Source organism: Taudactylus pleione, unplaced genomic scaffold, assembly GCF_031769625.1.
Source record: "Taudactylus pleione unplaced genomic scaffold, aTauple2 ptg000154l, whole genome shotgun sequence".
NCBI lineage: Eukaryota > Metazoa > Chordata > Amphibia > Anura > Myobatrachidae > Taudactylus > Taudactylus pleione.
The window spans coordinates 33321859-33347451 of record NW_028284556.1 but is presented as its reverse complement, the minus strand read 5'-3'; the positions used below and the strand labels follow the sequence as shown (position 1 = coordinate 33347451).

The following is a 25593-nucleotide window of genomic DNA, read 5'->3' as shown; positions in this document are numbered from 1 at the left end:
CAGGTGTGACAGGGCGGGAGTCCTGTGGAACCCTATGGCCTTCGTAGAAAGAGAGATAACAAGGGTAAGTTCTTACCCTATGGATCCTGAAGTAGAAAATATGAGATATGGTATCCACAGGCTACCTTGGGGATGTCCCAAAGCAGTATCCTTTAAGGGTGGGGACCCTCCTGTGCTGTAAGGAGAATCCACCGCCCGAAGGAAGCATCCTGAGAGGCGAAGGTATCAAAAGCATAATACCTTACAAAAATATGGACAGATGACCACGTGGCTGCCAATCACCGCTGAGGCGCCACGGCGAGCTGCCCACGAAGGACCCACAGACCTAGTGGAAGAGCTTTAATAGAGGATGGAACAGGAAGACCTGTGAATCCATCCTGCCAAAGTTAGCGTAGTGGCAGGCCAACCCTTTTTATGGAAACCAGAAAGGACAAAACCGAGAGTCTGATTTCCTAAATGGACTGGTACGGTCAACTTAAATTCGTAGAGCCCGTACCACATCAAGGAGGCCTCACCAGGAGACAGGACTGGGGAAGTAAAGACTGGTACTATAATTTCCTCATTTATGTGGAAACTAGACACCACTGTAGGTAAAAAACCAGGGCAAGTGCGAAGTACTGCCCTGTTCCTAGTAAAGATGAGAAAAAGGGAGGGAGCTGGAAAACCCCTAGACCTTAAGAGGGCAGTCTCCACCGCCACACCGTCAAGGACAGACAACCCAGGTCTGGGTATCAGCCAGGATCCTGAGACAACAGGTCCGTGCGTAGAGGCAACAGCTTCGGAGTGTTAACTGAAAGGTTCCGAAGATCTGAGTAATAGTGCCGTTAGGCCCACGCTGGAGATATCAGCAGGAGCGTGCCTTCTTCTTGCTATTACTGGAGGAAGAAGGGATAATGGAGGGACGAGGTACACAACTTGGAAGGACCACTGGACCTACATACGTCTACCAGAAGAGTCTCATCTCTGAAAGGCTCCACTTGTTCACCAGAAGATTGAACACCTCCTGATGAAGCGGACATTTCCCTGAATGCACGTCTTGATGACTAAGAAAGCCTGCTTTCATCTGAGGATTCCTGAATGAACACTGCCGATGATGGCAGGGATATAGCCTTCCACCCAAGCTAGAATGCGGGACACCACTGTTAGTGTCGCCTGACTTCGGGAACCTCCTAGGTGGTTTACATAAGGCATCATGATGGCGTTGTCAGACTGTACCTGCACGGTATTTCCGTGGAGGACCTATCCTGCATGCTGGAGAACCTTGAATACTGCTCAGAGTTCTCAGATGTTTATGGGAAGCGCATAATCAGCTGGTGTCCACCTGCCCTGGAACAAGTGTGGACCCGTCACTGCTTCCCAGCCACGGATAATGGCGTCCGTCGTCAGAAGGACCCTGTCCGCAATCCCAAAGGGGGTGCCCCTTGTTTAGGTGAGCTTTCCGCAGCCACCAGGCCAGAGAGAGACAAACCTCCGGGGAAAGCACTATTGACTTTATCCTATGGGGCAACCCATCCCATCCGGAGAGGATCAATTTTTTCTAGAGGTTCAGAGTGAAACTGGGTACTCTCCACCATGTCGCACAGTGACACCCTGGAACCCAGGAACCACATTGCCGAGTAAATAGACACTCGGCGACTCTGCAGGCAACTGCGTACCTTTGCCTGTAATGCAGAGATCTTTTCCTCAATCACAAAGATCCTCAGATGTTGGGATATGGAGCATCCTCTGTGAGGAATCAGAGAGAACCTTTTCCAGTTTATTAGTCAGCCATAACGTAGCAACACAGATATTGTCCGTTGCAGATGGCACTGAAGTATCTCAGGAGACCCTGGTAACAACAGGTTACCCGGATAGGGTAACAAGCGGACCCCCTGCATCCGCAGGTGGGCTGCCATAACTGCCATGACCCTGGTAAACCGTGAGGCACGGAGGCCAGACCAAGGGACAATGCCAGAAACTGGAAATGCTTATCGACCACTGCAAACCTGAGGAAAACACTGGTGTGCTAAGAAAATAGGGATATTCAGGTAGTCATCCTGAATATATCCAACGACACCACAAAATTCCCAGGCTCTATTGAATAATGGAATGCAGGGTCCCCCTCCTAAACTGAGGAACCCTTAAGAATTTGTTGAAGGATTCGAGGTTGAGGATGTCCTGGTAAGACCCATTGGGTTTCTGTACCAGAAAGACGATGGAGTAATACCCCGTTCCCCTTTGGGGCAACGGAATAGGTACTATCACTCCTGCCTGGAGCATAGAGTGTAACACCCTCAAAAATTACAGGGCCTTGTCTTGAATTGACAGAAGACCTGTAACGAAAAACCGGCTGGGAGGCCTTTACCGGGAGGAGAGGGCATACCTTCAAGAAAATACTTCTCTTACCCCAGTGTCCGTGGTGGTCAGACACCAGCACTGGGCGAACTGGAGAAGCCGGCCTCCAACTCTGGGGTCCCCCGAGAGGAGGCCCGTCCTGTGAGGCTGAAGGCTTATAGTCCAACTTGGGAGTAGGACGTCTTGTACTCCAAGCCTGTTCTTATTGCTGAGCAGATTTCCTGGCTACTGACTGTCTTGGAGAGCTGTATTATAGACTTACCCTGGGACTGTAGCCGATGGCAGACACGCAGACGTAGCTGTCAGAGCTGAAAGCTCTCCACTGACATCACTAGTGATGTCAGTGGGGCCGCCCCCAAACGGTAGGCGTTCCCATGGGAACGCCTCCGTTTGGGCTGCCACCCCCCCGGCCCGCCTTCCAAACGGGGCGAGCTGTCAATCAACATCGACAGCTCGCCCCCTTTGGATCGAGACCCGCTACGACCGACGCTATCGGTCGTAGCGGGTCTCACGCATGCGCACGACAGCGCCGGCGCTGTAGTGCGCATGCTCTGTGGGGGGCCATCGACCCGGTCCGAGCTCTAATGACCAGGTCTGAATGACCCCCTCAGTGTGCAGAGATCCAGTTACCTACCCAGCGCTCCATGGCTCTGGCCCCCCAGCACACGGCCATAGCCGGCCTGGACGCCCCTCCAGCAAGGGAATAATTGGATTTTAGATATATTTGCACCTTGCAATCTGTAACCTCCTTCAAGGAGGACCTGGAGGGCATGGGCAACGTAGCACTCCTCACTAGGCGTGTAACTTGAGAATCAACCCGTAAAAGGTAACTCCCATTTGGAAAAGTAATTATCCGCAAAGGGGTATGCAAAAGGTCAACTGTTTTTGAGTCTGGAACCGCTCACCCGGATTTTCCACGCCTCCTCTAAATGATCCACCTGACCAGATAGAGGAATTACAGTGGCAACACCATTATCCTTAAAGAAGGCATATTTGGATTTAGCCACGGGGGATATGTAAGAACCAAAGCCGCACGGACTGCCCGTATAAGGCCAGGTATATAGACCGAGACTACGCCTCCTCTGCACTAAGGGGCTCGTGTCTGAAAAAGTCAATAATGTCACCGTCATCAGATGTCATGTCCTTATTATACTTAGCCGTCTGAGACCCGAAAGGCCGTTTAGAAGGCCGAAATGGTGACTCCCCCTGTTAAACGTCCATCAGGTGCTATACCATTTGGACAATAAATTCACCCACACAGGCTGCTGCGGGACCTGGAGGGGCCAAAAGCAGGATACACTGGGGTACCATCAACTGCCCAGGGACCCCTGCATGTGATGAGACCACCACTCGCTGCGATAACCCCTATGGGGAAACACAGGGAGCGTTGCCCACAAGGGCTGTAAGCATTTTAGCCAGCCGAGGGTGGTCCCTTTTTGTGCAGGCACAGTGACAGAAATGGGGTGTGATATATAATACAACATGCCCTCCATAAACCCTCAGCGTCTACATATTCCTCGTCTAACTGCACATTATATCAGTACATTATAGCTGGAAGAGGATATCCTCGTTCACTTTCCGACATGAGGAGTGTGAACGGAGCTATTGTGACTTCCCACACAGAAAAACCACGTTTACTGTGAGGTAATAAACACCCTGCAACACCGCACCGCAAGGGCTGTAGCAGAAGAAGAACAGGGATAGGAATAAGGCTGACAGTCAAATGAAAGTACAGGCAAACAGCGCTAGCATTTAAGTCACATACAATGCAAAGATAACATCCTGCATTACAAGCATTGCGATCAACTACACAGACCAGAGCCTGGTAGGAAACAGTGTGCATACTCTGCAGCACTGTTCACCTTAATTGAAGGAGAGGTATGCAGGGGACCCGGACCGCAATGGCACCTGTATCAGCTTCCAGCAGCGTTTGCCATCCCCAGCACATGCAGAGAGAAAATGGCCACCGAGGAGCAGAGAGGAAGCGGGCCCCGGGGGGAGGGGCGCTGACAGAGCCCGCTCAGACCGCTGTGGAATGGCACTGTGCAGCGGGGGAGACGCCGGCTGTGAGACAGGGAAGGCGTTCTCCCCTGGCCTGCTATTAACCCCTGGGACGCCGCGCTGTACTGCAAATGCTGCGGTCCGCTGTCCCTGGTGGTCTAGTGGAAGGCGCAGGACCAGTACCTGGCCCCACACGCAGCCGGTCCCCAGGGAGCCCCCTGCCTGGGGACCAAAAAGGACTGTTACCGGCGGGTGCCCACCGCGGGACCCCGCTGCTTACCTTGTCCCCCGTACATCCGGCCACAGTGCAGGTAGCCGGGGTCACCGCTAGCTGTGACCCCAGCTACCTACCAGCATCCCCGGATCGGTACCGGCGGGGTGTAGGAGCGACAGCATGGATGTCAGTACTGACTGTCCATGCTGTAAGGCTCATCTTGTGCAGCCACAGCTGCACTCTGAAGAAATCTTCTAAGGCTATTACAGCCCCCTCTGTGAATGTGATCCGACCTCTGGCCGGACACCCACAAAACTGAATTGCCTTGGCTTGGGGGTGGGGTATAGGAGAGGGACCCTGGTGCATCCTGGGAGGCTGAAAATTTAACTCTGTGGTGTCCGTGTCTGACGTCATCACCTATACCCCAAGGTATCCTGTGGATACCCTATAGACCCTGAAGTAGAAAAATCATTGTTGCTTGTTTTTATTATCAAGAAATAAAATACAAGTCTAAACAAGAAATAGACACATAACCATATTCTTTAACTTTGAAAGCTATGTGCCAGATACCAGTAAAACATCTGTTTGAACATATAAAGCAGGATGGCAAAAGAACTACCATCCTATTTGGTGCTGGAGCAGCGGATGAACTATAAAATGTATACAAAAGTTCTAGACCATTCTCAGACCAATAGAATACAATTTACCACTAATAAATTAAGCTCTTTATATTATGAGCCAGCTACTGTCAGAACAACAAACTTGAGTTTCTTCTAGCATCTAGATCAGTGTTGGCTAACCTTGACACTCCAGCGGTTATGGAACTACATAACCCAGCATGCACTGCTACAGTTTTGCTATTAGGGCATGCTAAAACTGTGGCAGGGCATGCTGGGATATATAGTTCCACAACAGCTGGAGTGTCAAGGTTAGCCAACACTGATCTAGATGCATCAAGAGACCCTTTTTTTACATAGAAAAATTCATACGAACTTGCAGAAAATAACCAAAAACTTAAATTTCAGTTATGAAACCAGAATTAGAATAAAGTTATCAGTGTGACTAATTAACCTGAACATAGAATTAAAATAAGTACACAAAATAACACTGTGTAATCTGTGTATGGTGTATTAACTTGACAACTGGTACTTTATAAACTTCAATGGTGTTTTTTAAGAAAAGGAGGAACAGTACCTGAGTCGTTACGCAGGTATGATGACATGGCTGGGATAAGACAGGACTGACTTAGCAGCTCTTGCAAGACAGATGGGAGTGCATTACTGTTCTGCCCTCTACTCTCATTGGCCGGTGGTTCACCATTAACTACACATCCAGATGGATTGATGTAGCTAGCAAGAACCTGTAAAGAGAAAACACTACTGTGATTTCTAGTACGTACAGTATGTTCTGGGATATCAGCATTCAGTGTACAATAATCTTATTTGAATCCTTTAAATAATAAAAACATTAAATTGAAACTTGATTCACTTTAAAGAGCAGCAAACAAGGCATTCTGGCATAAAATGGACTGTTTCTTTATAGTCCATTTTCAAAGTACAACAGAAAGGAAAAAATTAATTTCAGCAAATTGTTTTAAAAGGAATAGAAACATTATGAACCAACACCATCTAGTACCTCCCAGAGCCCCTTTGCATAGGAACTCCTTATTTACCAAACTTTATTAGATTGGTGTGTAGGCGGTGTTCGATGAACCCATCTCCATGAGAAAAAGTAAGCAGCAGGGTTAGACCATGCTGTACTTGAAGTCCATCAAAAGCTGTAGAACTGCATGTTGCCAATCCATTGTTACTTAAAATAAAACCCAAATCTTATATATTTTATTTAATCGGTCATCAAGTTTATTGTTGGAACTTTCTTAGTAAAGTCTGGAAAATAGGACATACATATTTCTGATTATCAACATAACGCATGACAGGTACTAAGGAAAGCTTCAGTCTTCGTTAAAGCTGGTATGCATAAACGCAATCTCAATTCGGAATGTAGTTATGAGACCGGTGGTCTCAATACTTACCCTGAAATCTTGACAAGGGACTTAAGATATGCGTCGAAATACTGACTGTTAGGTTTAGGGAGCATAGCAGGGTTAGGGTTAAGTTTTGGGAGGGGGGGGTTAGGCACCCTTAGGATAGGCACAAAGGGGGGAGGGTTAGGTTTAGGCACTAACTGGGAGGGTTAGGCTTCAAGAAGGGATGGTTGGGGGGTAAGTATAATTACCCGACCCGTCAGGATACCAGCCATCGGGATGCCGCTGTCGACATTGACTGCCGGCATTACATACACTCAATTCAATGTCTCAGGATTAGGCTTATAATTAGGCATGAATAAGAAATGAAACATTTGTTACACAATAAAACAAATTTGGGTGTACTGCAACGTGTGCCTGAAAGCTTAAGCAGCACATTTAAAGGCCAGAGAAATGGCTGTTGCAAGAGATTCATCTCTTTAAGTCAATTATATGGATCTGTGAGAACACAAAGCAATCTTGCAATCCTTTTCTAAATCCCTCATACAGTATTTTAAAAAGATTAGAAGAATGTCTCAAGCGTGCAGTTTATTGAATCTGCTTGTCCTCAAACCAGTATTTTACTTGGTTAAATTCAAATTCAGGAATCACAGATGCTATAGAACAAGGAGGTTCCAAATAGAACTAAAACTTAATTTTAATTAAACAAAATGGAAATTTTAAAGCAGATTTCTCTCTCCTGTACTCCCCTCCCATCCAAGTTACAATAATTAGTTATCCAACACCACATCTATCTAGAAAAATGACCATCAGGATTTGGGCACCGTTCTGGCTGAGAAATACGTGCGCTAAAGCAACACAGCATTTCTTTCTACAACCAACATAAGTGCAGGACTGTTAGGCTCAGCACATCACCAGTGTGGGATTGTCTTGTTGCTGCAATTTAGAAACTTCCTGGATTATGTATCCCCACCAACATCTAGAACCGTTATTCTGTTACCTTATGCAGCAAGTTCTCCGACAAACATTTTTGATTGTAAGCTTATGTGGACAAAGCAACTTTACATTATTTCATGATATAGGTGCATGAAGGTCTTTTTTTTTTTTTTATATCATGATCTCAACGTACAGGGCTGCGTAATATGTCCATGCTTTATAAAAGACCGTTTAGATGCACACAAAAAATAAAAGCAATTATATCCTTTTAAATAACAAGGCCTAGAATGTAAAAACTTGTTGAAAAAGATTACAAGGTACAAAAAAATACAAACACTGCCCATGTATTTTATGTAGTTACATTATATAATCCAGCACATACTTCTGTATCTACTCTGCCTTGATTAAAACCTATTTAATCCATAAGCAGTTTGACCATTCTTCAATAGTTGTTACTGATCCCATCATGAAAAACACAAAGAACTACATAAATTACGTTTTTGTCCACTAGGATAAGCATATAAATCTAACATACAGAGGGTCGGATATACAGTTAAAGGTGTTACATAGAAATCAACTCTAAATTCAGACCAAACTGAACACAAATATACTTTACTACATAAATGGCGATATTTACCAGTAACAAACAGGTTACATGCTCCTCCTCCAGTCTCTGCTTTGTAAGGGCCTGCTCAACGTCCCAGCCTGAAGCAGTAGATCCGGTTCCAAACCCAGTGCCTTTGGCCCAATAAAGCTGCTGTTCTTCACAAGTGCCACTACTGTGAGTGCTAGAAACCTGTTGCTTAGACAAAAATTTGAGATCATGCAAACAAATCTTGGTGCAAAATTACAGGTCACGCATTTGCATTATAGAAAGTGTTTGCTGAAATCAGCTGATAAACAGCATATCACAACCTGCCCAATGCTAAACGTAAGTAGTTTATGTGAGATGACCCTTGTAGCTGTTTTTATGACTGGAATAAAACCCATTTGGGCTGGAATACTCAGGCTATTTTGTAAAAGTTGAAAAAAAAAAAACTCTTCAAGAACTTTTTTTTTTTACTTTGTGGGAGTTGTTCATCTACAGATGTGGCAGCAATTCGCCACGCAGTGTGTTTTGCCTGGTGTGAGTGAGCTGCCAGGTCCCGTTCAACTCTCTACCCTCTTGTGCTTCTCCCTACTTTAGTTTCATTTACTTCTTACTCACCACTAGGGCACCTAACACTTGGCTGCTTATGCTCTGTTGCTTATCTGGGTGTTATGGTCGCTAATGTAGCAATATATATTATCCATGTCCTGGTCCTGTATTGTATTGTTCTGTAAGTCGCTTGTCAACAATTTCTTTATGTACTTTGTAAGGCGCTGCGGAACACTTGTGGCACCATATAAATAAATGAAAATAAATTGGGCGTCTTTTTTTGCCGAAAATGTGTCTAAGTAGCAATGCGATGCGACTAGGGTGCACCAGCAGACTGTGCTAATATAATTTGACACTTGCATTTTACTCACATGCATGTCACGTCGAGAGGAACTTTTCGGCGCGACTGCAAAGATGAGTAATGACACATCTGTATGTTTGACATTTAAGAGAGTTTATGTCCTACCGTTTTATTTTACATTACGTTTTCCATCAATGCGGGTCTGCGGGGGTTCATAATATTTTATTTACAAACATTAATGAGATTATAGAAAGATAATCGGCGAAGGACTCTATACATTTACAGAGCACACATCCTGAAACATGGATGCTGCCAATGCTGATTGTTCCTTTTTTTTTTTTCCCGCTTCATAAAACCAGGAGCTTAAGCCAACTTCATCAAATTGTAAATGGCTGCCAAGGAAGGAGTGTATGAGCCAAGTTTGAGTAAACTGTGTACAACCTGTTATGCTTCAGAAAATAAAGCACCTTGAAATAGTGAAGGCATTTCGGTTCAAAACAAAATGTTCTGTGCAGGACACGGTCAATTTGACTCTTCTTAAAGTAGTACATTACAGGAGTGTTAAAAGGTAATAACCCCATTTATAAATGCGCTTTACGTTTCAGCGTTCTTATACATGTTTAATAAAGCATAACAGTTATACTGTGGTGGCAATGCTGTGATAACAACAGACGTTGCATTACAACAAAAGCACTATATTTAATCAACTAAACCACTTAATTCAGGGGTGGGCAATAAGCGGCCCTCCAGCTGTTGGGGGAACTACAAATCCCAGCATGCTTTGCAACATTTTTAGCATAGCCATATAGCAAAACTGTGGCAGGGCATGCTGGGTTGTGTAGTTTTACAACATCTGGGGGGGGGGGGGCTGCTTATTGCCCACCCCTAGCTTAATTGGAAAGATCAAAAATTTGAAATTTACACAAAATGAAAACAATTTTATATAGCTTTACCAATACACGTGTCAACTATGTTAACTATCATATCAACTGCCCTTCTGCGGTATTATGTATCACAGGGGACTAAAACATGCTGCCCTCCAGCTGCTGTGGAACTACACATTCCAGCATGCCCTGCCAATGTTTTGCTATTAGTGCATGCTCGGATGTGTAGTTTCACAGCAGCTGGAGGGCCACATACTGTATATCCGAGGTATCCTATACAAACCTCAATCCAACATAGCGTCAACGGGGTCAAAATCTTTAAATAAAACTTCAAACTCTTCAACCACAATACAATGAGCAAAGGCAGACAGCATAGTAAAGACATTAAGACAAAATGTACTTTTTGCAAATTCCTTTCCTGAATTCAGCAACTTCAGGCAGTTGGAGCCATAACTTATTAATATTATGTTCTTTATTAACTTTACATATCTAAAACGCTTAGAACCCTTAACTACTTAAGACTTATCGGCTAAAGCTGGTGCAAAGGGACCACGTTTCAAACTAAACACAACCACCGGAATGTTAACAAGTTTGAAAGCCAGTGGCATCAGGTAAGTTAATCAGTAAGTGGTGGTGCAAATATCTTCTACTGCAAAAAGCTATTGAAGGGTAGCTCTTTATAGAAAGCACCCTGAATTGTAGGCTTCATGGTCCTTTGTCTTTAGATGCCTGCAGCTGGCTCATTGAGTTAAGAGGGTACTAGAGATCTTCTTTGGGAACAAGTTCTTCTTCTGTCATTCCTAGTATATTTTAACACACCTTCATGGAACTTTTATCACCAGACTAGTTCATCCCAGAACCTTCAGTAGCTTAGGTGGGTACCTGTAGCTCTTCTGCTTTTATAGAAACATACAAACACGCAAGTACAAAATTTATACAAGTCGCACAGATTAGTATCCCTTCCATGACTTCATTCTTATTCTTTTTCATACCTCTGTCTGATTAGAGCTGGAACTGGGTATCCTGGGTGCGTGATGGCTCAATGCAGATAAGCAGGCCAGAATGAGATGTATCGCTCCTATTTCAAGTGCCATGCGTCTCAAGAGCACACCATCGTCTGTTGTGAGTGGCATAGTGCTGAATAAGGAGCGGAGTACATGAAATGGAAGTGTTGGTAGGACATTTGCAGATGGGGACTGTAAGATGTGACCTGGAGAAAAATAACAAAATAATAACACATTAATATTTACATGAATGCTGTGAGCTAATTCTGCCTCAAGAGTAGGGGTGGGCAATAAGCAGCCCCCCAGATGTTGTGAACCTACATATCCCAGCATGCCATGCCACAGTTTTGCTAAATGTCCATGCTAAAAATGTTGCAATGCATGCTGGGATTTGTAGTTCAAAAACAGCTGGAGGGCAGTTTATTGTCCACCCCTGCTCTAGGGCAACATATCCAAATTGGGCAATTAAACCGTTGAAGTAATAAAACAACTTTGGCGCATACACATTGAGTGGCCAGATCTATACAGGTTTCTCAGAGCATGTTAGTGTGTTTGGAAAATAGCCACACTCTGGCCACATTAGGCTGAACTTAATTCAGGACCATGCGCTGTGAAATCAACACAGCCATCAGTCATCACTGTTGATAGGGAATCATGTGTTACCATCTCTATCCTATGAAGTCTAAAATTGAGTTATCGTGGAATAATAGTTCCCAGCAAAATTGTAATAAAAGTTACACACAATGTCAAACCGTTACAATACTCATGGTCAGAACATTCTTACTCTGAGGTCTGAAGCGTAAAAGTTGCCTTATTGCACTTGATCAATTTGAATTGTATTTTTTTTTATGAATTACTAACAAGCTGAAACCAAATAGGTAAAAACAAATACTTTGCAGGCCACTGGCTCTTTGCAGTTTAGTAATGAACTGGTAAAGCCCTGAGCAGGTCAGGCACATCAGAAAAGATGGCAATGTCTAATATACTAACACACCTGTGCTTCACATATTAATCCATAGGAGAACTTCTAAATTATCTTATGTGACCAGAGATTTTAGGTTGCAATGTATTTGAATAGGCTTTTTCAAAAGGCAAAAATAATGTGCATCAAAGTCCCCTCACTCAATTGACATATTCATCATACAGAATGGGCATTCTGAGAAATGCCCTACTGTCCATCCTCCTTTTGTGTGATGAATAGTTAAGAGGTCTGCAGGGTGGCAGCTCCTAGGGTATGAATGGAAGTGTAAATTGTCTATATAACCCAATAATAAGTAAAAAAAAATATATAATACTCACTGCAGCTTTCTTTTCATTTTGACTCAAATAGTGTATGCATTTGTGAACGATTTAACAGACCTTTTATAAATAGCAACTTGAATTTAGATTTAGCTGCCCATTAACCTAGTATGTATGGAAAATATGGGATCCAACGTTTATCAACTGTATAGTCTGAACTTCAATTTGACATTAGGGTAATTTTGCAGTGTATCCCAAACACAGCAGTCTAAGTGATAGCAAATTAGTGTATGGAAAAAGATATAAACATGACGTGAAATTTTTTTTTTTTTAAATATCCGAGTGAATAATGCTACATACAGCATACATATTCTGTGTTTATTGTCAACTGGGATCATATAATCAGACACAGGTCATTCAATGTAAATACTGTAAAATGCACCATCTACAACGGTTCATAAAGCAGTGCTATATCGCACATTAAAGGAATAATGAAATAGAACTATTTTAAATAGATTTTGCCTCTGGGTTTAATAACCTCAAACTGAAGCAGGTCACTGGATAGCAATCTGTAATTTTAAAACCATCGGAACCCAGAGTGCATGGATTAGCATACAAAATTGTGCAGTTATTAAATCATGACTGTATTAACTTTTGCATCTAAACTCATTAACGGTCTGCATTACGGTGCAGTGATCAAGGCAAAGATACTTACTTCCTTCCCCATCATCTGTAACTCCAAGTACCAGACGGAGAAGGCACTGTGCGTGCTTTCTCTCTTTCAGTAGAACCTCTGCATATCCTGGGAGACGGAGGAAAAGTCCAAATGCAGCGAGGGAGTGAGCAGGAATGGGGGACATAGTCTGCACAGCAGACTTGATGGGGGGAGGCTCTGCAGCAATAGTTTCTGGGGCTTCATAAACAAGCTCCCCAGATTGTTCAATAGTAACCCATTCAAATTGATCGCTGTCCTTTGGCTTTTCTTGAGTTGTGGAGGCAACAACAGGAGCACTGACCTTCAAGGCAAAAATTAGAATTGATGATAAAAAAAAATAATCTATAAGTAGTCTTATATTCTTCTTCCATAAGCAGCAATAATAATTGTAGTATTATGAATCGCCATGTACACAGTAATGCTCCATGTTCCCTCGATAATTAACTGGGACTACATGCACAACAATACATCAATCAGTAATGGCGCTTTCATCTGCATCCTAACCAGTAAGTAAAAGGACTTTAATGTACAAATATTAAGGAGCATTTATCATAAAATCTGCATACAGATTTGCATACATGTTTCTTTGCCCCTACTTATCTGTCCACTTCAGTTTACACGCTCCCACCCCAAAATCAAACTGTGCCTAATGCTGCAGGTCGGCAGATGGTATTAATCAACAGTGAAAAAGATTATAAATTCTGCGCACACACTAGCGAAATGCCACTCGGTATAAGTGTGGTCCCCACCACACTTCTACAATGAACAACACAAAAATATACATCAAGCGCAAATTATAAAGGGTACTTCAAAAAAATCTGTGGTCTTCGTGAATATGTGCAGTAATACGGTAGCAAGTCCAACACAAATAAGATCCTTCTTATAATGTTGTTTTTTCTTTAACGAAATCCTCAAAAAAGAACAGAGAACAAAAAGTCCGTGAGATAGGTGTAAGTCGGTGAGGCAATAATATAATATCTCCACTTACATCTAGGCTTCCGTAGTCCGTCCCCTCTGTATCCAAAACATGGAATAATACTCCAACTTAGATTTTTCCAATGAGCCGCAATACCTCATAGATATCAAAAGAAACAATCCATAGTGTAATACTGAAAAAAATTATTTATACACATTAACAGACAAATGGCCACGTACCAAATGGGGCCTTCAGACCAAGGCAGGGGAAATAAACCATGCAATCAGTATCCCTCTAATCCGGATAAGGGATACTCTAGAATAATCTGTCATGTTGGTGTGGTTATTGTATGGGCTATTTAAAGGTATGATCATTAGTCACTAGTCACACTTTGAGGAAGGCTGAGAGCCGAAACGCGTTAGTGTGACTGGTGAAACATCGTGGCTGACCTGGGAGCCCAGAAGGAGAGGGTGAGAGATTATTCTAGAGTATCCCTTATCCGGATTAGAGGGATACTGATTGCATGGTTTATTTCCCCTGCCTTGGTCTGAAGGCCCCATTTGGTACGTGGCCATTTGTCTGTTTATGTGTATAAATAAATTTTTTCAGTATTACACTATGGATTGTTTCTTTTGATATCTATGAGGTATTGCGGCTCATTGGAAAAATCTAAGTTGGAGTATTATTCCATGTTTTGGTACAGAGGGGACGGACTACGGAAGCCTAGATGTAAGTGGAGATATTATATTATTGCCTCACCGACTTACACCTATCTCACGGACTTTTTGTTCTCTGTTCTTTTTTGAGGATTTCGTTAAAGAAAAAACAACATTATAAGAAGGATCTTATTTGTGTTGGACTTGCTACCGTATTACTGCACATATTCACGAAGACCACAGATTTTTTTGAAATACCCTTTGGAATTTGCGCTTGGTGTATATTTTTGTGTTGTTCATGGCAGATGGTATTAGCCAGGAGGAAGCAGTAAAATTATCACAAAACCTCATTTGAACCATTCAAAAATAGGTGTTTGTGTTTAAGTCATACTTAAAGGAATGCCCTTGATCATCCCAACAACTGCAATGAGCCAATAGAAATTCCCCAAAAAATCACCCCACATGTCTTTCACTTCCCCGTCATGCCAGGTGCGGTCGCAGAAATATACATACAGGTCACAAATGCATTTAATTTGCAGTTTTGCACATTAGGCTGATTGTGAAGTTCCTGTATTGATCCAGTCATCAAATGGTGTCTCCAGACACAGACCCACAAAGCAGCAATTCTGCCTCCATGCACACTTTCAGCCAACCAGCAGTGCCATTTACTTACATATATACAGTGGGGCAAAAAAGTATTTGGACAGCCACCGATTGTGCAAGTTGTTGCACTTTAAAAGATGAGAGAGGTCTGTACTTTCCATCATACGTACACTTCAACTGTGAGAGACAGAATCAGAACAAAAAATTCCGGAAATCACATTGTATGATTTTTAAACAATTTATTTATATATTCTTGCGGAAAATAAATATTTGGACACCTACCAACCAGCAAGAAATCTGGCTTTCACAGATCTGTTACTTCTTCTTTAGGAAGCTCATCTATCCTCCACTCGTTACCTGTATTAATGGCACCTGTTTGAACTGGTTAACTGTATAAAAGGCACCTGTCCACACCCTCAAACAGTCAGACTGAAACCTCTCCACCATGGCCAAGACCAGAGAGCTGTCTAAGGACACAAGGGACAAAATTGTAGACCTGCACAAGGCTGGGATGAGCTACTCGATAATAGGCAAGCAGCTTGATGAGAAGAGATCAACTGTTGGCGCAATTATTAAAAAATGGAAGAAATACAAGATCACTGACAATCTCCCTCGACCACGGACTCCATGCAAGATCTCACCTTGTGGGGTATCAATGATCTTGAGAACGGTGAGGGATCAGCCCAGAACTACACGGGGGGACCTCGTCAATGACCTCAAGAGAGCTGGGACAACAGTCACAAAGGCTACCATTAGTAACACACTACGTCGTCATGGATTCAAATCCTGCAGCGCCCGAAAGGTCCACCTGCTTAAGCCAGCACATGTCCAGGCCCGTCTAAAGTTTGCCCGTGACCATCTGGATGAACCAGAGGAGGATTGGGAGAATGTCATGTGGTCAGATGAGACCAAAATAGAATTTTGGTTTAAACTCCACACGCAGTGTTTTGAGGGAGGAGAATGATGAGCGGCATCCCAAAAACACCATACCCACTGTGAAGCATGGGGGTGGAAACATCATGCTTTGGGCATGCTTTTCAGCAAAGGGGACAGGGTGACTGATGCGTATTATGGAGAGGATGAATGGGGCCATGTATCGTGACATTTTGGGGAAAAACCTCCTTCCCTCAGTAAGAGCATTGAAGATGCAATGTGGCTGGGTCTTCCAGTATGACAATGACCACAAACACACCGCCCGGGTAACTAAGGAGTGGCTCCGTAAGATGAAATTCAAGGTCCTGGATTGGCCTAGCCAGTCTCCAGACCTCAACCCAATAGAAAATCTGTGAGTTGAAAGTCTGTGTTGCCCGGCGACAGTCTCAAAACATGACATCTAGAGAAGATCTGCATTGAAGAGTGGGCCAAAATACCTGCTGCAGTGTGTGCAAACCTGGTCAAGAACTACAGGAAACCTTTGACCTCTGTAAAGTAACCTCGGTTGGCAATTACAAAGTATTGAGTTAAACATTTTGATTGTCCAAATATTTTTTATCCACAAGAATATACAAATAAATTGTTTAAAAATCATACAATGTGATTTCCGGAATTTTGTGTTCTGATTCTGTCTCTCACAGTTGAAGTGTACCTATGTTGGAAATTACAGACCTCTCTCATCTTTTAAAGTGCAACAAATTGCACAATCGGTGGCTGTCCAAATACTTTTTTACCCCACTGTATGACAAATCAGTTTCTACAATGGGCAAAAAAGTCCAACAATCATTAGCAACTTGACATACATTTGTAGTAATGCAGAGATAAGTCTTACTTGCTGAATGACATCTGGGTAAAGCATAGGAAGCCGCTCAGCAATGAGTGCCAGTCCACCCATTCCTGCAAACACCTGCAATGGTGACTGAATTGGACAAGTTTCCAGGAAAGAATCATCCAAAACAGAATCCATGCATTCATCTCCAGGGCTTATCATTTCATCTTCAGGACAGGAACCCAGCATATCCCCATGTTCTTTAGGTGAAAAAAAAATAAAAAATTAGCACATATATACAAGCAGCTGAAACATAAGACACAATTTGACATCCTGCTGAATAGCAATGCCACATGGCAAGTTACATATACATAAGAGACCAATTACTGTTGTGTAACTAAATAAACTAAACTCCAAAAATAATTACTGGTCATGTTGTAGTAACATACCAATAAATTATCACAATCTCGTGGTTTAGTGATCTATAGTTTCAAACCTCAAACAATGTTGCTTAAAATAAAATAACATTTGAAGAGCAACTTTAATGCAAAGGGTTACATTATTAAAAAGTCCTAGTAAAGCAATCAATACAGCTAGCCTCCTTGTACGCTAAACAGCCCTTCTAGTCGCGCCATGCCGTGGCTCTGTAGTCTCAATCGTCTTTTTGTCCAACTTTTTACCTTCAAATGTGTCTTATGCGCACAGTGATGTGAATAGTTAGCACAGTCAGCTTCTGCTGATTAAAATTATATACAGCATGACTATATTCTGTGAGCGACTGCGGGTGTATCTGCATGTGAAATGCTACATTACAGGGTCAGCAGCTGAACCACTAATGTAGCGTTTCGTATGCAGATACACCTGCAGTCGTACACAGAACATAGGCATGCTGTATATAATTGTAATCAGCGGAAGCTGATTGTGCTAAATATTCACATCGCTGTGTGAATAGGACGCATTTCAAGGTAAAAATTTGCACGTAAAGACACTGCGCTACAGAGTCACACGGAGCTTCAGCGTTATGTGTAGGACGACTTGTACTGTAGCGCACGGAGGATAGATGTATATGGACACATCTGTAGTTTTTCCCAGATCCAAAGAAGAAAGTGATGTCAGTGTTTACCCAATAAATACCACAGCAAATACTCGCTTTAATCAGTCACAAGCAGGGTGTCTGATTCTAGATTTATAAATCTCAACCAAGTATCGAATGTTTGTAAATGTTTACCATACTAAACTGTTTGCCAGTATACAAACAGTAGCAAATTCTGTAACGTGATGAACTATACTAAAATGTTAGGCTAACATAATACTGTATAGTAAGCTGGTACAATTCCTTTACGAAGCTGTATAGTAACTGATAGACTAGTCTATAGGTGCGTATCCACTACACAAGAGTGGAACAGCTGTACGATTACAACATTGTAATCGTGTAATCGTTCTCCATCCTGTGCAGTGGATAATGTGCCCACACTTAACGATATGTCGGTCAGTGCAGGCACCCTCCCTCATTGGGTTGGCCTGCATGTTAGGGCGATGACAAATTCACGACAATGACCAGCAGGAACGCACATCGCTGGCTGTTGCCGGCATTTTACTGCACGACTGAATGATAATGTCGTAATCTGTAATTTATCTCATCTAGTGGATACGCGCCTTAAGAGAAATATTTATCCTTTCCAATTTTAAATTGCAGGAAATGTGACATGCATAAAGGACAAACAAAAACTAAAACAATAGCCAGTGGATGCAATTGCATTTCAGATTAATGTGCCATGACTATAACAAATGTATTTAATATGATGCTCTTGAACTAAAGAAACATTCAAGCTAACATTGGTTCCAATTAGGCTACAAAAGATAAATATAATGCATTGTTAGAAAGAGCAAGTTGCTTAGTAAATATATGTATAACTTCTAACAACTTAGGACTGAAATTTACTGCGAAAGCAAAGGATCATCTGATATAAAATATCTAATGGCATCAGTATAACAACTTTCCTCCAAGATTGGATGTTGCTTATTGAACTACAGGTGCAGTCTGTATTGTGGGAGTGATTAGGCACCTCCAGAGGACAGAACAAATATGAACAGCGTTATGCCCTATGCTCACTGTGCTTTATCTGGGTTAAAATAATGTGCAAAGTTAACTGAATTGTCCCCTGAATGTTATATAACGTTTCACACTTTGCTTAGGCTTATTGCAAAATTGGCCCCAACTCCCTGGCTATGATTCAGCAAGATATTTGCGGCTCTCATATGCCACATTTTAACAGCTATAAAAGATGTAAAAATATGAGATATGGTAAGAACTTACCCTTGTTATCTCTATTTCTACGAAGTCCATAGGGTTCCACAGGATACCTTGGGGTATAGGCGATGACGTCAGGTGACAACACAGGGTTAAATTTTCAGCCTCCCAGGATGCACCAGGGTCCCTCTCCTATACCCCACCCCCAAGCCAAGGCAATTCAGTTTCGTAACAAGCCATAGGCCGGAGGAGGAGAACAAAGAGAGAAGAAAGTCTGGAACACACAAGAATCACATTCTCACCAGAAGGAGACGGAGAAACCCGTGACCAGATCAAAGCCCATCTACAGTACAGGTGCGAAAGGGCGGGAGCCCTGTGGATCCCTATGGACTTCGTAGAAAGAGAGATAACAAGGGTTCTTACCATATCTCATATTTTCTACTTCAGGGTCCATAGGGTATCTACAGGATACCTTGGGGATGTCCCAAAGCAGTATCCTTTAAAGGTGGGGACGCTCCTGTCCTGTAAGGAGAATCCGCCACCTGAAGGAAGCATCCTGAGAGGCGAAGGTATCAAAAGCATAATGCCTTACAAAAATATGGACAGATGACCACGTGGCTGCCAATCACCGCTGAGGCGCCACGTCGAGTTGCCCACGAAGGACCCACAGACCTAGTGGAAGAGCTTTAATAGAGGATGGAACAGGAAGACCTGTGAAACCATCCTGCCAAAGTTAGCGTAGTGGCAGACCAATCCTTTTTATGGAAACCAGAAAGGACAAAACCGAGAGTCTGATTTCCTAAATGGACTGGTACGGTCAACTTAAATTCGTAGAGCCCGTACCACATCCAAGGAGGCCACACCAGGACTGGGACTGGGGAAGTAAAGGCCGGTACTATAATTTCCTCATTGATGAGGAAACTAGACACCACTGTAGGTAAAAAACCAGGGCAAGTGCGAAGCACTGCCCTGTTCCTAGGAAAGATGAGAAAAAGGGAGGTCTACATGACACAGCCCCCCATTCTGTGATCCTACTGGCCAAATCAATGGCCAGAAGGAATACAGTCCTAGCCGTAAGTCATTTGAAATCCACTGAGCACAGTGGATCAAATGGCGGTCCTCGGAGAGCCCTAAGGACCACAGCCAAATCCCAAGGAGCCACCTGTGGAACAAAGGGATGCTGAATATAACGTACACCTTGCACAAAGGTGCGGACCTCAGGAAGAGTAGCAATCCTACGATGAAACCATACTAACAGGGCAGAAACCTGCACCCTCAGGTAAGCAAGGCGAAGACCGTTATCTAAGCCCACCGGTAGGAAAGCCAATACTCTGGATATCCGGAATACCCGAGGAGCATAGCCTCTAGGGCGACACAACTGAAAGAAAGTATGCCATACCTGATGGTAAATTCTTGCAGATAAAAGCTTCTGAGCTCTTAGCATGGACAGAGCCCCTGTTAACTATAGAGCTGTAAAACCCCTAGACCTTAAGAGGGCAGTCTCCACCGCCACACCGTCAAGGACAGACAACCCAGGTCTGGGTATCAGCCAGGATCCTGAGACAACAGGTCCGGGCGTAGAGGCAATAGCTTCGGAGTGTTAACTGAGAGGCTCCGAAGATCTGAGTAATAGTGCCGTTTGGCCCACGCTGGAGCTATCAGCAGGAGCGTGCCTTCTTCTTGCTATTACTGGAGGAAGAAGGGATAATGGAGGGACGAGGTACACAACTTGGAAGGTCCACTGGACCTACATACGTCTACCAGAAGAGTCTCATCTCTGAAAGGCTCCACTTGTTCACCAGAAGATTGAACACCTCCGGATGAAGCGGACATTTCCCTGAATGCACGTCTTGACGGCTAAGAAAGCCTGCTTTCCATGTGAGGAGTGCTGAATGAACACTGCCGATGATGGCAGGGATATAGCCTTCCACCCAAGCCAGAATTCGGGACACCACTGTTAGTGTCGCCTGACTTCGGGAACCTCCTAGGTGGTTTACATAAGGCATCATGATGGCGTTGTCAGACTGTACCTGCACGGTATTTCCGTGGAGGACCTGTCCTGCATGCTGGAGAATACTGCTCAGAGTTCTCAGATGTTTATGGGAAGCGCATAATCAGCTGGTGTCCACCTGCCCTGGAACAAGTGTGGACCCGTCACTGCTTCCCAGCCATGGATACTGGCGTCCGTCGTCAGAAGGACCCTGTCCGCAATCCCAAAGGGGGTGCCCCTTGTTTAGGTGAGCTTTCCGCAGCCACCAGGCCAGAGAGAGACAAACCTCCGGGGAAAGCACTATTGACTTTATCCTATGGAGCAACCCATCCCATCCGCACAGTGACACCCTGGAACCCAGGAACCACATTGCCGAGTGAATAGACACTCGGCGACTCTGCAGGCAACTGCGTACCTTTGCCTGTAATGCAGAGATCTTTTCCTCAATGACAAAGATCCTCAGATGTTGGGATATGGAGCATCCTCTGTGAGGAATCAGAGAGGACCATTTCCAGTTTATTAGTCAGCCATAACGCAGCAACACAGATATTGTCTGTTGCAGATGGCACTGAAGTATCTCTGGAGACCCTGGTAACAACAGGTTTTCACCCGGATAGAGTAACAAGCGGACCCCCTGCATCCGCAGGTGGGCTGCCATAACTGCCATGACCCTGGTAAACCGTGAGGCGCGCAGACCACACCAAGGGGCAATGCCAGAAACTGGAAATGCTTATCGACCACTGCAAACCTGAGGAAAACACTGGTATGCTAAGAAAATAGGAATATTCAGGTAGTCACCCTGAATATATCAAATGACACCACAAAATTCCCAGACTCCATTGAATGATGGAATGCAGGGTCCCCCTCCTGAACCGAGGAACCCTTAAGAATTTGTTGAAGGATTCGAGGTTGAGGATGTCCTGGTAAGACCCACTGGGTTTCTGTACCAGAAAGACGATGGAGTAATACCTCGTTCCCCTTTGGGGCAACGGAATAGGTACTATCACTCCTGCCTGGAGCATAGAGTGTAACACCCTCAAAAATTACAGGGCCTTGTCTTGAATTGACAGAAGACCTGTAACGAAAAACCGGCTGGGAGGCGTTTTCCGGGAGGAGAGGACATACCTTCAAGAAAATACTTCTCTTACCCCAGTGTCCGTGGTGGTCAGACACCAGCACTGGGTGAACTGGGAAAGCCGGCCTCCAACTCTGGGGTCCCCCGAGAGAAGGCCCGTCCCGTGAGGCTGAAGGCTTATAGTCCAACTTGGGAGTAGGACGTCTTGTACTCCAAGCCTGTTCTTATGGCTGAGCAGATTTCCTGGCTACTGACTGTCTTGGAGAGCTGTATTATAGACTTACCCTGGCCTCACAGGGACGAAAAGACGAAGCCCCAGACCCCGATGGGACTGTAGCCGATGGCAGACACGCAGACGTAGCTGCTGCCATACAGGACCTGTCCCGTAAAAGGCAAAGCATTCCAAATGGAATCTGCGTCCGCTTTCCAAGAGCGCAATCACAGGGAGCGGCGAGCCGCTACTGCTGCCGAGGAGATTCTGGAAAGGAGCAGGCTATATGTAAGATTGTCTCATTATGAACGTGGCTAAGTCTCTGAGAATTTGCCACTATTCACCTGCTCTGCTGGAGAGTCAGTATGCAGAGATCCAGTTACCTACCCAGCGCTCCATGGCTCTGGCCCCCCAGCACACGGCCATAGCCGGCCTGGACGCCCCTCCAGCAAGGGAATAATTGGATTTTAGATATATTTGCACCTTGCAATCTGTAACCTCCTTCAAGGAGGACCTGGAGGGCATGGGCAACGTAGCAATTCTCACTAGGCGTGTAACATGAGAATCTACCCGTAAAGGTAACTCCCATTCGGGAAAGTAATTATCCGCAAAGGGGTATGCAAAAGGTCAACCTTTTTGATGCTGAACCCGCTCACCCAGATTTTCCACGCCTCCTCTAAATGATCCACCTGACCAGATAGAGTAATTACAGTGGCAACACCCTTATCCTTAAAGAAGGCATATTTGGATTTAGCCACGGGGGATATGTAATAACCAGAGCCGCACGGACTGCCCGTATAAGGCCAGGTATATAAACTTTAGACGCAGACTACGCCTCCTCTGAACTAAGGGGCTCGTGTCTGAAAAAGTCAATAATGTCACCGTCATCAGACGTCATGATCCTTAGCTGTCTGAGACCCGAAAGTCCGTTTAGAAGGCCGAAATGGTGACTCCCCCTGTAAAACGTCCTTCAGGTGCTATACCATTTGGACAATAAATTCACTCACACAGGCTCCTGCGGGACCTGGGAGGGCCAAAAACAGGATACACTGGGGTACCATCAACTGCCCAGGGACCCCTGCATGTGATGAGACCACCACTCGCTGCGATAACCCCTATGGGGAAACACAGGGAGCGTCTACAGATCCCTCGGCTAACTGCACATTATATCAGTACATTATAGCTGGAAGAGGATATCCTCGTTCACTTTCCGACATGAGGAGTGTGAATGGAGCGTATGTGACTTCCCACACAGAAAAACCACGTTTACTGTGAGGTAATAAACACCCTGCAACACCGCACTGCAAGGGCTGTAGCAGAAGAAGAACAGGGATAGGAAAATGGCTGACAGTCAAATGAAAGTACAGGCAAACAGCGCTAGCATTTAATTCACATACAATGCAAAGATAACATCCTGCATTATAAGCACTACGATCAACTACACAGACCAGAGCCTGGTAGGGAACAGTGCTGCATACACTGACCTTAATTGAAGGAGAGGTATGCGGGGGACCCGGACCGCAATGGCACCTGTATCAGCTTCCAGCAGCGTTTGCCATTCCCAGTACATGCAGAGAGAAAATGGCCACCGAAGAGCAGAGAGGAGACGGGCCCGGGGAAGGAGCGCTGACACAGCCCGCTGTGGAATGACACTGTGCAGCGGGAGGAGACGCCATCTGTGAGACAGGGAAGGCGTTCTCCCCTGGCCTGCTATTAACCCCTGGGACGCCGCGCTGTACCGCACATGCTGCGGTCCGCTGTCCCTGGTGGTCTAGTGGAAGGCGCAGGATCAGTACCTGGCCCCACGCGCAGCCGGTCCCCAGGGAGCCCCGTGCCTGGGGACCAAAAAGGACTGTGTTACCGGCGGGTGCCCGCCGCGGGACCCCGCCGCTTACCTTGCCCCCCCCGTACATCCGGCCACAGTCCAGGTAGCCAGGGTCACCGCTAGCTGTGACCCCAGCTACCTACCAGCATCCCCGGATCGGTACCAGCGGGGTGTAGGAGCGACAGCATGGACGTCAGTACTGACTGTCCATGCTGTAAGGCTCATCTTGTGCAGCCACAGCTGCACTCTGAAGAAATCTTCTGGGGCTATTACAGCCCCCTCTGTGAATGATATCCGACCTCTGGCCGGACACCCACGAAACTGAATTGCCTTGGCTTGGGGTATAGGAGAGGGACCCTGGTGCATCCTGGGAGGCTGAAAATTTAACTCTGTGGTGTCCGCGCCTGACGTCATCACCTATACCCCAAGGTATCCTGTGGATACTCTATGGACCCTGAAGTAGAAATGTGTCACGTAAAGGTGTTATGGCCTAAGGCCTGTGTAACTGGTCACTCTTCCACATACCACCCCCCACAGCACAGTGACTGTTATTTAACAATGTGCTCATTAATTTGTGAAGTGCAAATTAGTACCTATGTAGAATGTACTTAAAAACATTTAAATGGTTAATTATGATAAAATCTCCCCTCTAGTGATCCAGTGTGGTTTAGTCTGCCACCCTCCGTCCACAGTGATGGGAACAGAAGGCAGCAATGGGAGTCCAACAGAAGCACTGAGCAAGGATTGCATAAATCCTGTGGGTTCAGTACGATTTACTGCCGGCCGCATGGCCAGTAGTTCAAATTCCGACAGTGGCATCCCAGCAGCACTGAAAATCCCAATCGTCCCCGGGTAAGTATTCTCTAACCTATTCTACCCCCTAAGCCTCCCTTACGGGTACCTAACCACAACATCCCCCCTAAGTGCCTAACTCTAATCCCCCCTCTAAGTGCCTAAAACCATACCTTTTTCAGTGTGTAGACGCTTAAAAGAGTCTGTTTTTGAAAGGCTTGGATCGGAGATGACCTTGGAACCAAGTTTAACTGTTAGGTCTACAGAACGGAAACCTTGAGGGAGCTTCCTTTCATACAACAAGGTGAGCAGCTGTGCAAGGGTCATTTCAGGAGGTAAAGGCTGACCTGTATAAGATAAAGAACAAACAAAAACTGCATTCTTAGGGTATTGCAGATTAAACAGGAAAAAAAGCCACACACAGACTACATGTCCAAATGTATGTTGGCAATTGAACGTCACACCTATGTGTGCTTGTTGAACATCTCATTCCAAACCAATGGGTATTAATATGGAGTTGGTTGCCTGCACTCTTCTGGGAGAACTTTCTACTAAGACTGTGGAAGATGTCTGCAGGGATTTGCCTTCATTCAGCCACAAGAGCATTAGTGAGGTCAGGTACAGATGTTGGGTGATCATGCCTGGCTCGTAGTCTGTGTTCAAATTCATACCAATAGTGTGTGATGAGGCTGAGGTCATGGCTTTGTGCAGTAGACCCAGCAAATCATTTTATGATACAGATGTGTCTTGCTACATTGTTGCTGTATGCGCAGCAAATCACGCCACACATGGTGCGAGGCGTGCACCCGCAAGTGGATACGT

The 25593-nt window shown here is 44.7% G+C and overlaps 1 protein-coding gene across 11 annotated transcripts in view; it reads right to left on the bottom strand.

The window, feature by feature from the left end:
• BIRC6 (baculoviral IAP repeat containing 6) overlaps positions 1-25593 on the bottom strand; it is a 403615-nt gene that overhangs the window by 78975 nt on the left and 299047 nt on the right. For 9 of the 11 annotated variants that reach the window (XM_088474414.1, XM_088474420.1, XM_088474423.1 and 6 more), the window contains 6 exons: positions 24945-25118; positions 16691-16887; positions 12751-13051; positions 10785-11002; positions 8107-8271; positions 5744-5909 (listed from right to left, as the gene is read on the bottom strand). In XM_088474414.1, the coding sequence (XP_088330540.1) occupies positions 5744-5909; positions 8107-8271; positions 10785-11002; positions 12751-13051; positions 16691-16887; positions 24945-25118 (1221 nt within the window). The remainder of the gene's footprint in view (positions 1-5743; positions 5910-8106; positions 8272-10784; positions 11003-12750; positions 13052-16690; positions 16888-24944; positions 25119-25593) is intronic. The other 2 variants (XM_088474413.1, XM_088474417.1) reach the window with 1 other exon arrangement.